At 36.8% G+C, this 16446-nt stretch overlaps 1 protein-coding gene across 1 annotated transcript in view; it reads right to left on the reverse strand.

Moving 5' to 3' along the window:
* Positions 1 to 16446, reverse strand: part of LOC124606313 (MAP kinase-activating death domain protein) — a 612624-nt gene that overhangs the window by 50269 nt on the left and 545909 nt on the right. Inside the window, exon 72 of the mRNA XM_047138295.1 lies at positions 6155 to 6163. Within this exon, the coding sequence (XP_046994251.1) occupies positions 6155 to 6163 (9 nt within the window). The remainder of the gene's footprint in view (positions 1 to 6154; positions 6164 to 16446) is intronic.

The raw sequence follows: 16446 nt of genomic DNA on the forward strand, positions 1-16446 counted from the left end.
TTTCATTTGTCAGCGTCATCTACCATGGCAATGAAGCCTTTCTGGGCATATGTGCATAGGACCTTTCTTCCACCATTTCCAGTCAGGAATCCATCCCTGCAGTTTGTCAGTTTCATTGATGTTCACCCTGTATGTGCATAAAATCAAACAATGGAAACTCCAGATAGGAATATCAACACTGTAGGAAAAGATAGATTGCTACTTGCCATAAAGAAGACATGTTAAATTGCAGACAGGCACAATTTGCCCAAGGTCCAGAGTTGGCAGTCATGTGTGCATGAGGTGTGCTTGCATGAATGTATGAATGGTGTGTGTTTCTCTTTTTGTGATCGAGGCTGTGGCTGAAAGCTTTGTGTAAGGTCTTTTAATTGTGCCTGTTTACAACTTAACAGTCATCATTGTGGTAAGTAGCAATCTATCATCCATCTTTCCTACATTGTTTATTATTTATTATTATTATTTATTAGTATCACTGTAACTGTAATGTAAATTTTTGACATGTTTTCTGTACACAAACCACACAAATATACATCACGGGATGAATGACCACAATTCACTGTCAATTATTCTGATCACCAGTTTTCCAAAGCAAACATCCTAGCACCAGAAACCTCATAGTATATCCGCTACTGTAGTGGTATACTCTAAATACAGTCAATCAGAAAGTTTAAACAATAGAAACATATAGAATGACAATCTTCCAGTCTGGACACATTTTCTGTCACTTATTTGATTGGATTTATTGAATCAAGGCATGCACTAGTTTCAACCATAGTATCTTTCTTTGCCTCGGCATGAAGCCAATGAAAAGCATCATGTGTAAATGCTGGACATTGGGGCCATTAAATAATTTGTGTAAGTTTCTTCCATTCATTTTGTGTGCTGCACGGAATTTTGATTTGACAATAATATGTAAAGACAATTATTTATGAAACTTAAGGTAAAGAAATATCAAAATATGTGTATTGTCTCTTCTAAATGGCTGAAAGTGCTATCAAGCTGACCCTGTACAAACCTATTATCTTTTAGAGAGCTCTTTAATTTTTGGTTGAAATGTACTTTCTGTAGGAGGCCAAGCAATTAGTGAAGAATAAAGAAGAGGAAACAGCCACATTTCCTAATTTTGTATGTGGAGTTTTCTACTTCTGAATATTCTGTTATGGTAAATACAAGAAATGTCTGAACAATGTGTTTTACAGATTGGTTAATAAGTTGCTGTTGTCTCTTTTTGCAACCAAAATGTAACTCTACTTCCATGTATTTCAGTCTGTCACCTTATTAAGTAATTTCGCAAGTATTGTGACTGAACAACGTTCTACACATCATTTCTGTAAACATCAAGAAAATAACAAATATTCTATGACTTTCAAAACTAAATCTTTATTTGTAGGACAAAAATAATTGTGTTCAACATACAACTGAAAAACATAATATGAGGAAGCAGGTACTTTCTTTATGATTCCACTATTGCTTTGGAGATTGCATCCAAAGCTTCCATGAAAACTAATATGGCACAGAGACTGATTTTATATGTTCTATCTCCTGGCCTTTTTGTCGCACTCTATGGATGCAGAAGTGAAAACTACATTGCTTACTGCACAGATCTGAAAATTTATAGTTATGTCACATAGATAAACAGCAATATACGCACATCAAAAAAAGTTTTGCATCACTCTAGTTCCCAGAACTCCTGAAGATAGACATTGACTGTGGATATTGTATCACAGACACAGTCCCTTTTGACTGTCCAGAGATGTCACTAAACCTGCCCAAAGATGTAAACAACAGTGCCTATTAGATGGAGGGGTTCAACAGCCAATCAGTTCCAGTCTTTCCCCAAGGAAGGAGGTACACGGCTCGTGTTGCCTGTGGTTCAATCATGTCTGGATGGTCAGTACCATGGTTCGATTATGTCTGCATTGTTACTTTGTGCCAGGAAGGGCTCTCAACAAGGGAAGTGTCCAGGTGTCTCAGAATGAACCAAAGTGATGTTGTTTGGACATGGAGGAGATACAGAGAGACAGGAAATGTCAATGAGATGCCTTGCTCAGGCTGCCCAAGGGCTACCACTGCAGCGGATGACTGCTACCTACGGATTATGCCTCAGAGGAACCGTGACAGCAATGCCACCATGTTGAATAATGCTTTTTGTGCAGCCACAGGACGTCGTGTTATGACTCAAACTGTGTGCAATAGGCTGCACGATGCGCAGCTTCACTCCCAACGTCAATGGTGAGGTCCATCTTTGCAACCACGACACCATGCCGTGCAGTACAGATGGGCCCAACAACATGCCAAATGGACCACTCAGGATTGTCAACACGTTATCTTCACTGAAGAGTGTCGCATATACCTTCAACCAGACAATTGGCAGAGACCTGTTTAGAGGCAACCTGGTCAGGCTAAACACCTCAGATACACTGTCCAGCGAGTGCAGCAAGGTGGAGGTTCCCTGCTGTTTTGGGGTGGAGTTATGTGGGGCCAATGTACGTCGCTCGTCGTCATTAAAGTCACTGTAACAACTGTACAATACATGAATTCCCTCCTCCGACCGATAGTGCAACCATATCGAGAGCATATTGGCAAGGTCATCTTAAGGGATGACTATTCCTGCCCCCATCATGCACATCTTGTGAATGACTTCCTTCAGGATAACGACATCGCTCAACTAGAGTGGCCAGCATGTTCTCCAGACATGAACCCTATCGAACACATGGGTTAGATTGAAAAGGACTGTTCATGGACAATGTGACCCACCAACCATTCTGAAGGATCTACACTGAATTGCTGTTGACGAGTGGGACAATCTGGACCAACAGTGCCTTGACCTTGTGGATAGTATGCCACAACGAATACAGGCATGCATCAATGCAAGAGGAATTGCTACTGGGTATTAGAGGTATCAGTGTGTACAGCAATCTGGACCACCACCTCTGAAGGTCTCGCTGTATTGTGGTACATAATGCAATGTGTGGTTTTCATGAACAATAAAAAGAGCAGAAATTATGTTTATGTTGATCTGTATTCCCATTTTCTGTACGGGTTCTGGAACTCTCCAAACCGAGGTGATGCAAAACTTTTTTTGATGTGTGTAAATACACTACAATGGTTACAGGCTCTTTATCCAATTGCATCCACATTACAAGCTTCATTTTTCATGAACTGACATACAGAGATTCTTTACTAAAAGTTTGCAAGAGTAGTGTCAATAAGTTACACATAACAAACATTTTTTACTTTAGCATATTATGTGGGAGAGCAGGTGGGAGGTGCGAGGCTCTGGGATTGAATGACAGAGTAAGTTGGTTTATCAAGAGGTGGACACAGAGGGAAAGAGCAACGAAGAAAAGAGGGATGGATGGAAGACGGTGAGAGGGGTGGTTGAGAGAGAGAGAGAGAGAGAGAGAGAGAGAGAGAGAGAGAGAGAATGATGAGTGGAAGAGAGAGGTGAGGTGCTTTCAGATAGGGTGTCATAGCCATATGATACTTAATGGTTTGTGGTACACAAGATATACATCAACCCCATACTGCACTTTCTACACATGAATAATAATGAGCCAGTTAAGATTACATGAGTTCTGATTCAGAACTATATATAGTATCCAGAATGATATTTTCACTCTGCAGAGGAGGGGTCTCCTGTAGGAGGTAAATTTCACCCACAAATTAAAGAGCTCTCTAAAAGATATTAGATTTGTACAGGGTCAGCTTGATAACACTTCTGAGCCATTTAGAAGAGTCATGAAAAAATTGATGACTTGAATGGTACCCTACAGCTGTGGTCTGTATTTCTTGAATGTTATGGTGGAGTTAGAAAGTCAGTAGATTTGAAATGGTACTGTCCTGGTACTTGATCAAAGGCTAGTGAGTATCAGCACAGTGGTGTGTGTGTGTGTGTGTGTGTGTGTGTGTGTGTGTGTGTGTGTGTGTCTGTGTCTGTGTGTGTGCGCATGGGGGGGGGGGGGGGATCGTGCTTGCATGTGGAAAAGGGGGGTTGCACATACCTGCATGATTCAGGCAGCTCTCGAGGAAATTTTTGTCTCATCTTCCATGTCTTTGTCTGAAATTCACTTTCAGTCTACATATATACAATCATAAATAATTTTTAGAGGTTGTTGATCAGGACTTAAAATGTCCTGTCTTCTATGTAGTTGGTATATGGTTCACATGGCAAACCGGACAAGTTGGTCCCCATTGTTGCCTCATTTTATTTTATTTTATTTTATTTTTATTTTTTAGAATCTACTGTTGAATTTAAAATACTGCTCTGACAGTGTAAATCCCATAAAGCACATCACTTCTGTAAACTATGTTGGTGGAAACCTGTTTGTATTTGTTAGGTTGGCATTCTTAATTTGTAAGAGAGCATAATTGGCATGAAGAGGCACATCCATTAATGGAAATAAATCTAGTTATTGGAAATCCACAAAAAACACCATCTGAACAGGCCTTGAAGGCCCAACGTTACCGACTGGCTGGCATGTCATCCTCAGCCTTTAGGCATCAACAGATGTGGATACAGAGGGGGAATGTGACCAGAACACTGCTCTCCTAGCCACTGTCAGTTTTCGTGACCAGTGCACTACTTCTCAGTGAAGTAGCTCCTCAACTGGCCTCACAAGGACTGAGTGCACCTCGCTTGCCAACAAAATTCGGCAGACCTGAACAGTGACCCAACCAAGTGCTAGCCAAGACCAACAGTTCTTAACTTCAGTGATCTGATGGGAACTGGTGTTACCACTGTGGCAAGGCCATTGGCATTGGAAATCCACAAATGATTCAAAATGTACCTTGCAAGCCAACAAGTCACACTGTCAATTTCAGGGAGTATTAAGTGAACAAATAACAAGTCCTGAACATTCAATTGCAAGCAGTGATTACCTACATACCAACACTAATGCCACTTTTCATTTGTCTTGCTGGATGAAAGTTATTATCCACATTTTTTAAAATAACTTACGGAAACTCATCATTATCCACATTTTTTTAAATAATTTACAGAAACTCATCAAGTCTATATTCATATCTCTGTATGCATAATTTTAGTACTTCTTGTTTTTTACAGATGTAGGAATTTTACTGGTATATGATTATTTAACTTATGAAACTGTCCCTCAATTATAGACCTCAAATCAAGTTTTGACTATGTGTTAAGCTTTTTGTCTCATATATAAAACACCCAAGTAAAGTAATTCTGTTTTGCCTTTCAATACATACATAAGGCAATACAAAGACCCATAAGATCACTCCATTACCAGAAAATGTGTGTTACTTTGAATATTTCACTAATTTGTTACACTGCCAAACCCAACACATCTTTCAGCAATGGTCATCTATATCTCAGGAATATTGTTGGTATGTATTATGTGAAACAGTACTCTGCTTTTATGTCACTTTAACTGATAAAGATTGAAATGATAATGATAAGCTGTGTCAGAAATGTATTGTTTTCAAATATGATTACACTTTAATTCAACACAGTTTAATGACAGAATGTAATGTCTACGAGTCACTAAAATTCCAAGTAAGCCAAACAAAGCAACAAATTGAACATGACAGTTCATGCACCACTTTCATGCAAGCAGTACTTGTACAAGGGCATGCAACTAGAAGAAAAACAACTGTGAACATAAATCAAACAACTGGTGATCCAAGACCAAATACAGAATATGAAAATAATTTTAGAACACCCAATTTAAGAGCACACTGCTACAGAACTCTAAACATATCTGCATAGGTAACTTAAGAGATGGTCGGTCTACAAAGTATCATTATATTTTAGAAATATTCACTATCAGATTAGTACATATATGGTGTACAGCTAACAGTGCATACCTATGTAGTTTTATTATTTTGCTAGAAATATAATATATAAGTGTGCCATGCTGTGAAACTGAATGTGTTCAGTTACTTAATAACCACATGTGTTCATAAATTAAAAAAAATGTAAATCATATTTTAGGATATGCTTTCTATAAATTGACATAAAAAGAATATATGAACACAGGAACACCAATTCTACTAATAATGTTTGCTGTTACTGATTTATAAACAATGATAATATACTAAACAGATCTATAGCAAACTAGAGAGTAGGTGAAGCAGTGAGAATGAACACAACTGTGTGATTTTATATTTTCTTTTTTCAAAATACCTCGAAATCCTGGCATCATGTATGGATGCGTGTAAAGATGAGATAAGAAAAAATATATAATTAAAAGGAAACAAAAATACATATTATATAAATGTATTTTGTACCCACCAAAGTAGATTTTCAATTAGTAGGCAGAAGAAAATATATAGTATGTTTTCTTCTTCTCTTTTTATGATTAACAACAACATGGGCAAACGGTTACTACTACTGCTTTCTTGTATTCAAGGACCATCTCAAAAGTTCCTAAGCTGTCTTTTTATGATAGTAATATATATAATAAATATATATATAAAATACGTTTCCCACTCAATAAAGAGAAACAGACAGAGAGAGACAGGCAGAGAGAGAGAGAGAGAGAGAGAGATAGATGACAGATAGATAGAGACAGGAAATACGGCATTCAAAAGAGAGGATTAAAGAAAATTTATGTGTTAACTCAAAAGTAAGTGGATGATCTTATAAAATAAAAATGTCATACTAAAGAGAAAGAATGAAAAGGTGGAAATGAGATAATAGCTTAATTTACAGACTTTTTTCATGACATGGAGCTTAGAAAAAGTTCATTAGTGAAAATATCATGCAGATACAAAACCATCAAGTAAAATAATCAAAAGTGAACTGAAATGAATGATATGAAATAAATTTTTCTATAAAAATAAAGAGTGTATATAATTATATGAATTAATGAAAAATTACTACCTTCCCTTAAAATGGGCTGAGAATTTTTCATTGTTCCCAGTAAACTGTAAAATTTCTGTCTGTTTTAAGACGATGTATGTTATGTGATGAAATCAAATAAATCAACAAATTCATAAGAAAGTTGGAATAGAGGTCTGGATTATGGATCCTGGATGAGGTATTAGCATAATTTAATGTTATACGTAACATTCAGTCAATGCTAGTAGCAGTAGTAGTAGTAAACACAGTAATGTTAATATAGCGAGTAGCAGGAATGTTTTGAGAGGTCCTTGCAATTATCTGTGACATCCAGTAGAGAAACATCCAACAGTCCAGGCCAGCACATGTATGAGGCAATTAAAAAATTTATAATAAAAAGAGATAGACAGAAAGACAGAGACAGAATAAGCTTCAACTGAGCCTTTTGACAAAATGTATTTTGCTCATATCAGACAGGCTGCACAAATACCCCAAGCCAAAAAGTCTTCAGTCAGTATGAGATACACAGTTTGAAAAGGTATTGTAATTTCTTTCATCGCAAAATGAATGTTCAGTGCAGGCCTTGTTGTGAAACTTAATGTATCCATGCTGTAATACAACAACATTCACAGTACCACAAATTTGTTTTATTTCCGTATAGCATACCATAGTTGTTTTTCTTTTTTTTATTATTAAATATATTTGAAACCTGCAAGACTGGATGTTTATCTGAAATTTTCTAAGTTTTCTGGTAATTCTGGAAACCAGTGCAACAAAAATCAGAATATTGACTGAAGACATATTTATTATTACTATTAGTCACTAACTTTCCAGGATAAAATACTGTAGCCATGATGTACCACTACTTTATTGTAATACATGAATCAGAGAGAATTTTTTTCAGGATTTAAGGTGCATATTTTAAAATAGTTTCCCTCCCCCAAGCCCAATTGCTTTGCCTCTAATTCTGATAGGGAAGTGATTGTGTAATTCAATCCCATAAGCTGTTTATCCACATAGCACACTTTTTTAATGTGTGAACTTTTAATTTATTAACAAGCTCAATAAATGTACCAGTGTAACATTTTATTCACATTTAGAATGTTCTTAGTTTGTATACATATATTGAAAAACCAATTCATATGATACACCCAGTATGTTCATACTTTGTATATATATTGAAAAACCAATTCATGTCATATAGCCAGTATGTTAAGCTACTTTTTTATTATCATTACAAGTATCACAACTCCAAAATTAATTTCAATCTAAGTTACACAATTATTTGTTTCCCAGTACACATATTCATTACCAACAGCAACAAAACTCCAAAAACCCCAAAAGAATAAAGAACTCCAGTTTCACACAGAGCAATTATGACAATTGTTCCTCATAATGTAAAATGAAAGTTTTAGTGCAATTCATATGAATGTATATTTGAAGAGTTGAAGGTATATCTATAAAATAAAATAAATGTCACTCTTGTTATTAGTATCAAACAGCATGTTAGTCATTTTGAAAAATTCAAGTTTCATCCACGAAAATCAACAAGATACGTACATCATACTATCAGATAGCACTTGACTTCAACTCATTAATAGCAACAAATTAAAATACATGTTTCACAGACATGAACACAGGTACACTGCAATTATAAATTCCAAATACATAAATAAAAAGTGGAGGAAAATGTAAGAAAAATGTCTACTTACCTGTAACCTAAATTAAGGAAATAATGACAAAATAAAAAAAAAAACATACAATTTCAAATGATGATAAATCACAAGCTTCTAAAGCCAATTATTTTTTAATTCTGAATGTGTCATGTACAAATTGGGATGATATCGCTGAAGCCTAAGAGCATGAAAGTATCATTTCCTGAAACTTAAGTTTCAGTCTTGCACTGCCATCAGCAACTGACAAGAAGAATAGCAAGTCCAAAGCCTAACGTTCATTATCCTCATTATTTCGTGTTTGTTCTTCTATCAGATGTAGTCGTAAATGGTATGAAGGTAAATTTTTCTGTATTACAATAGGTGTTTTAAATACTGATTTCTTTTACTTGATACAATCTGTCAAGATTTTATTTTTATTTCCTTAATAAGTGGCATCTTAATTCATCTCTTAATCTAATGAATGTCCAGACACAAATGATAACAACAGTGACTGATAATCTTGGTAACAGTAATGTTTATTACTGTGACTGCAACTACAGTCATTATTTCACTTTCAGGAGAGATACCACTTCATAAAATACAATCTATAATTTCCAAATACAGTAAAAGTCAATGATGTCTGTGTGACTAGAATTTCCTCGGATTTTCTAATAGATCTTTCACCAAGATAAGACTGCAAAAATTACTCTATGCTCCATGTATGGGCCTTGTTATAGACGCATTAGTTGCTGTTAACTTTCGTCTGTCAGTCTCCCTGCACTCTCTTTTGCAATACAATTATAGTAATCTCTCTTTTCACAATATTCTCTGAATGGTACCATAAAGCTAAGGTGGGCCTTTGCCACTTTTTATTACTTCACTTGGAACATTATTATCCACACTGCACTTTATAATGTCCTTCAGCTTTATGCACCATAATTCTGTGTTTTTCACATCTGAACTAAATGTTCTGGGTTCACCTTTTCAGTAAGTTGATAATGACTCTCTTTCAGTTTGACCAAACACAAATACTCTTCTAGGTTTCTCGATGGCCTGTTTTCCTTTGGTGACCATTGTTCTTGTAATATCATTGTGGTTGTTAATCCCCCTCTGTCCGCAGCTCGTGGTCGCGCGGTAGCGTTCTCGCTTCCCGCGCCCAGGTTCCCGGGTTCGATTCCCGGCGGGGTCAGGGATTTTCTCTGCCTCATGATGACTGGGTGTTGTGTGATGTCCTTAGGTTAAGTTAGGTTTAAGTAGTTCTAAGTTCTAGGGGACTGATAACCATAGATGTTAAGTCCCATAGTACTCAGAGCCATTTGAACCAATCCCCCTCTGATTGGTGACACACTTGAAAAGTAGCTAGGGTCTACAATATTTCTTTCATGCATGCATTGTCTGACTAACTGTTTGAGACAGTTAGCAGTCACATTCTGCAGTATTACTTAATAGGACTGTTTCTCCTTACCACAGATAATAAGTGAATAGTTTTCCTAGCCAGTACTGGGCAGGTTAAAGTCACTACCTACTATTACAGTATGTTTTGGGTATTTCCACCCTATTGAGTTTATCTTTAAGTGAGGCTATGACTATGTGTCTGAATCTGGTGGTTATTAGAAAAACTTGATTATTAATCTAAGACCACAAACCCGAAGAGAAAATATTAATAGTTATATTATTGTCAATGTGTCTTACAATTAACATCAATTTCCACCTCGATAATAAAAATTTGAAAAGGTCAAGAATAGAATGATACTAATGGCATTATAAGCTGTTCTGGTACAGTTATCACCCTGTGATTTAATCAAACTGAACATAGCAAACCACAACAACTGTGTTCTGATCACAAACTACTGAAAGCAAAATTTTACAACAGTGCATGAGTCACTTCCTTGCCTGCCATCATTCAGTGAACTAGTGTAAGTGACAGTCCTATGTTAGCAGTTAGCATTTGTGATTTTAAGAAGTTTAGTTGTGTAATCCATGTCCAAAAAGACACCAGGGCTTGTTTTTCATTTATTGTTTGCATTCTTTGTAGCTCTTAGTTTTGTAGTGTAACTTAGGACTGTCTGTGCCATCAAAGTCACATAGTTTTGAAAAGAGTAACATAACCACTCACACTCGCATTTTCTTGTTGGCAAATGTACACTGAACTAGTCTCAGAGACAGGCTCCGTGTTTTCTAGCAGCATACATTTGGAATGTAAGAAGTTTGGTAGTCATAAACTTTTGTCTAAAAGACAACAGGGCTCATTTTTAGTTATTAATTTCATTTAGGTTATAGTACTATGATGGTTTCCAAGCATCGGGCCTCATTAGGGAGAAGGCACTCATAAGCTGGAAGCCAGGGTAGATGGAGTTCCTACATCCGTCCTGCTGCAGCCAAACGTGCTGCTGAGCATTGCTGCCACAACCACAGATGCAGTCGCATCTTCAGCTGCCCTTGTATGCAGACTGCATAAAAAGAAGACTGCAGGGGAGAAGATATTAATAAGCCATGTGCCTTGGGAGGAAAGTTTGTCAGTGAATCTGATGATGCCAGGTCTAATCAGTAAAATCTTGTGTCCACTGAACACTATGAACCAGCAGAACTCCTTCGCACTGTATGATATATAAATATACAGGGTGAAACAGATGAATCTAATCATCAGATGCTTTCACCAGACAACTGATTTCATTGTAACTGTTGAGTCAACAGCACAGAAGTACTCCAATGATAGTATTTCAATTTGATCCCCTTACAGATATGGCTGCCAAGGAGGGGAAGAAATCCAGTGCACACACTGTGTCCTTACCAGGAGGAGTCATTCCAGATGTGGAATGAGTGCTTCTAGATACCATGAAGAGCACAGGATGCAGCCACCTGCCAGTGGTGGCCTATGTCAGTACTAAAGATGTGTGTCTCTTTGGACTGGAAGAGGTTCTCTCTTTCTCCTTGGTTTCAGGCAGCTAGCTGAAATGGTAAAAACTGCCTTGTGAGATGAAGGCAGAGCTCACAATATGTAACATTGCAGACAGGACCAAATGCACACTTTTGTTGCAGAGTTGAGTGTAGGGTCAGAATCGGAGGCTCAGACCATTCTGCGACCATGCAGGCTGCAGATTGCTCAACTTACGCCACAGAGTGGTGGGGTTTATGGCTCTGCTTAACAGGTCAGGCATCCACTTTACACAGGAGGCATCTACACAAGCATTAGGGGCTGTGTGGAATGGACTGGGTGGTTTTTTAGGTTAGAGGGTCTTGGGAAGTACAGGAAGGGCTTTACTCCCAAAGAGTGCAGGATGAACACAGGAAGAGAGCAGACATAGCAGCAATCAGGATTATAGTGGTAAATCGTCATAGCTGCATTGAAAAAGAGCCAGACATCCAAGTGCTAGTGGAAAGCATTGCAATATATAGTCTTGAATAATACCCCACTCATTCAATTATAGTTGGTGGTGTCTTCAATCGACCCTCCATATGTTGGCAAAAATGAATGTTCATAGTCTATCGAAGAAATAAAACATTATCAAAATTTGTATTAAATGTTTTCTCCAAAAATTATTTTGAGCAATTAGTTCAGGAGCACAATTAAAATGTAAACTGTTTTGTAAACGTAACTGACCTCTTAGCAAGAAATAATCCTGAAAAAATAGTGAGCATCATGATGGATACAGGGATCAGTGACCACAAGGTCACTGCAGTGAGACTGACCACTGCAAGACCCAAATCCAACAAAAGTAAACTCAAAATATAACTACTGAAACAAAAGTAGATAAAAATTCACTTGATGCCTTGCTAAAACACAGTTGCCACTCCTTCCCAACTATGTAAGTGTAGAGCAGACGTGGCTTAAATTCAAGGATATAGTACCCATGGTGATTGAAAGATTTATACTTAATAAACTGATAAAGGATGGTATCTGTCCCAGAAGCAACGCAAAAAGCAAGCCAAATTTAAAAGAACATGAAGTATCCAAGATTAGCTATGTTTCACTGAAACTCAAAGCATGAAATCCGCAGCGAGAAGCTTTTAATAGCATCCACAATAAAACTCTGTTTTGAAATCTCACAGAAAATACAAAGAGATTCCAGTTGCATTAAGGTACACCAGTAGCAAGAAACAATAAATATCCTGATTGTGCTATACCCACTGACGACACCACCACTAAAGTGGAGTTATTAAACACGGTTTTCAGACGTTACTTCATCAAAGAAGATGGAGTATATATTCCAGAATGTTAATCATGAACAGCAGCCAACATGAGTAACTTAGAAACAGCTATCCTTGATCACTAAAATCACTTTATAAATGCAAGTCTTCTTGTCCAGATAGGGGACTGAAAGACCTGAAAACAAATGAATCATAACATCCAGATGAAATCCCAATTCAGTTCTACAGAGAGTACTCTTAAGCAAAAAGCACCAAGTGAATTGAAAAAGGTATAGGTGACTCATATGTATATGATGCGTAAACGAATGGACATCCAGAATTACTTAATGTTAGTTTGATGCAGTATTCCTGAGTGTATTTTAAGTCCAAACGTAATAACGTAATAGATGTCCTTGAGAGAGAAAATCATCTGTCAACAAATCAGCATGGATTTAGAAAGCACTGCTCATGCAAAACTCAGTTCACTCTTTTCTCACATAATACCATATAAACAGTGGATGAAGAGCAACAGCCAGATTCCATATTACTAGATTTCCAGAAAGAATTTAACACAGTGCAACACTATAGACTGTTAATGAAGGTCCAAGCACACAGAATGAGTTCCCAATTCTATGACTGGTTCAAAGACTTTTTAAGGAGTAGGACCCAGTACTTTGCCCTGGACAGTGAGAGTTCATCACAGACAATGGTATCATCAGGAGTGCCTCAGGGAAATGAGATAGAGCTACTCTTGATCTCTATATACATAAACAATTTGATGTATAGATGAGCACACTGTTTGCTAATGACGCTGTAGTGTATGGGAAAGTGTTGTTGTTAAATGACTCTAGGAGGATACAGGACAGAATTTCTATTTGGTATGTTGAATGACAACTTGCTCTAAATATGGAAAAATTTACATTAAAGTAAATAAGTAGGAAAATCAAATCTGTAATGTTCAAACGCAGTATTATTAGCATGGTGTTTGATACAATAATGCCAATTAAATATATAGGCATAATGTTGCAAAGGGACGTGATTTGAGACGAATACATAAGGTTGGTTTTAGGGAAAACAAATGGCTGACTTAAGTTAATTGAGATTATTCTAGGAAAGTATAGCTCACTTATAAAGGAAACCCCATACAGAACACTTGTATGATCCATTCCTGAGTACTGCTCAAATGTTCGAGATCCCCACGATGTCAGATTCAAGAGAGACGTCTAAGCAATTCAGATGTGTGCTGCTATATTTCTTACCAGTATGTTCAGTCAATACAATGTGAATATTGTGGAAATTTTCTGAAAACGCAAATGGGAATCCCTGGTGGTGAGATGTTCCTTTCGTCAAACACTACTGAGTAAATTCTGAGAATTGGTATTAGTAATAGACTATTGAGTGATTCTATTGTCACCAGTGTATGTCGGTGAAAGGACTGAAAAGACGAGAAAAATTAGAGCTCATATGGAAGCATATTGACAGTCATTTTTCCTTTGCTCTATTTGCATGAAGAACAGGAAAAGGAGTGACTAACAGTGGTACGAGGTACCCTCCACCATTCAACAGAGGTGTGCAGAGCATGTATGTAGATGTAAACGTAGAATAATATTTATGTTTTTTGTTTAAAAAATGAAGAATGGCTTCTAATTAGCTTAAAAGTCCATCAAACTGCACGATTTTGACTGGTGATTTTTACATCTACATCTGTATTCTGTAAACCAATGTGAAGTTTACGGCTGAGAGTAGTTCTCCTTGTGTTACATATTAGGGTGTGTTTCAATTTAATTCGCATTTGGATAGAGGGAAGAATGATTGCTTGAATGCCTCAGCTACACTGTAATTAGCCTAACCTTACCTCTGAGGTAAGTATGAGAGCAATAAATGGGAGTAATAGCATATGCCAAGAATTCTTCCAGGTTGTATGACTGTGGTCCACGGAACTCTTCTATCCCTGACGTTTTGTCCAAAGTTACATTGGATATCTTCGGAGCTGCTCCTGGTTGTGCTGAGTCTTGCCAACTGCGAAAGATCAGCACAACCAGGAGCACCTCCGAAGATGTCCAATGTAGCTTTGGATGAAACATCAGGGATAGAAGAGTTTCATGGACCACGGCCATACAATCCGGAAGAATTCTCAGCAGCTGAAATATCAGGTCATGAAAGCTTTCATTGTATGAGGTCTAGCATATACCTAGTTTCCTTATTTAACAGCGGTTATTCAAACTTTATATGTAAGCTTTTGATGGATAATTAGTGTCTATCTTCATATGTCTGCCAAGTCAGGTTTTTCAGAGTTTCAGGACACACTGACTTGTATAAAACACGTCTGTAACAATTTGTGCTGACCTTCTTAGTACACATTCAACGTCCCCTGGAATTCTTATTTAATACACATCCTACACAGATACCTACTGCTTAAAAGCTATGTGAGACATGACGCTCACAGACTGAACTTACAATAAAACTCTTGTCTTGACCACAAGCATTTATTATCTTTCTTTAATCCTTACACACTTAAAATTAAGCTATTTTCAAAGGAACTAAATGAAAAGAAAAAGCACACATTGAGAACAAATTTGCAATGCCAACTGAATAGAATATGTACCAGAAGAACTTGCACCTATAAAAATGCTATTGGTACAAAGTAATCACGTGAAGCATAAGTGCAAACTGGCTTATGTGTGACCATGAAATGATAAGGAAAACAGCCCTGCCAGATGGCACTAACAAACAAAGATAACATTGTCTTAGAAGAAATACATTTTTTTTAATTAACAAAGAAATAAGCATACATTTTATAATCATATAAACACAGTAGTATACATGTATATGTTTATGTCATATAGATTTTTTTAAGGAGTAAGATATACAGCATGAAGTAGACATTTTCTTGTGTGATTACTCTGTGTATAAATTACATACAAGTATAAGAAATATAAAAATATGAAAACAGCTATAAACAAAGCTGAAACTAATCTGTATAAAATATTAATTGGGAGCCACTACTGGTATTTTTAGTAATTGTGTTACACATTAGAACATAGTGTGTTGCATCACATAGATCCTAAAGATGGCATGAATCACCTGAAGCAATGCCTGAAAAGTAAGATGAATGGTAAAAACAGAATCAAATACTAGTTGTTGCTATTTAAGGTCACATTGTCACAGTATTAAATTATTACTCATTATTTGGCCACTGGCACACTGGTGAGGCAAACTATCCAGTGACCATAGCTTAGTGAGCCATCTTTACAAAAATAACAAGTGTACATTTTACAATGATCTACACATAGTACCATGTATACATTCTCTTAAAACCCATAAAAATTTTCTTTTAAAGAACAACAGGCACTGTATGAAGTAGACATTTGTGTACAAATAACACAAAAACAAATATAAGAACAGCTAGCTATAAACAAAACAGAAGCAGATCTACTCAATGTGATAACTGGAAGGCACTAGGGGCATTTTTGGTACAGTGTATTGACTTCAATATGTAGTGCCTTGAACTACCAAAGCAGACAAAAATCATAACAACAGCATGAGGCCTAAAGCAATGCCTAAAGATTCAGATGAATGATAAAACAGAATCAACAGCTAGCTGTCATTATGTAAGGTTGTGGAGCCATATGATTACATTCTGAGTCATTATTTGGCCACTACCTCACTGATGAGGCAAACCATATGGTGTCCTCAGTTAGCAGGCTGCCTTTAGATACTGAGGATCAATGCAGCACACCAGAAATACCCACAGTGCCTCCCTTTATTCTTTAAAAAGAAATATAAACACACACACACAACATTGAGTGAATGCATATATGCTACTGTGTTTAGATGACCATAGAATGCACA

The sequence above is a fragment of the Schistocerca americana genome, chromosome 3 (assembly GCF_021461395.2).
Source record: "Schistocerca americana isolate TAMUIC-IGC-003095 chromosome 3, iqSchAmer2.1, whole genome shotgun sequence".
Taxonomy (NCBI): domain Eukaryota; kingdom Metazoa; phylum Arthropoda; class Insecta; order Orthoptera; family Acrididae; genus Schistocerca; species Schistocerca americana.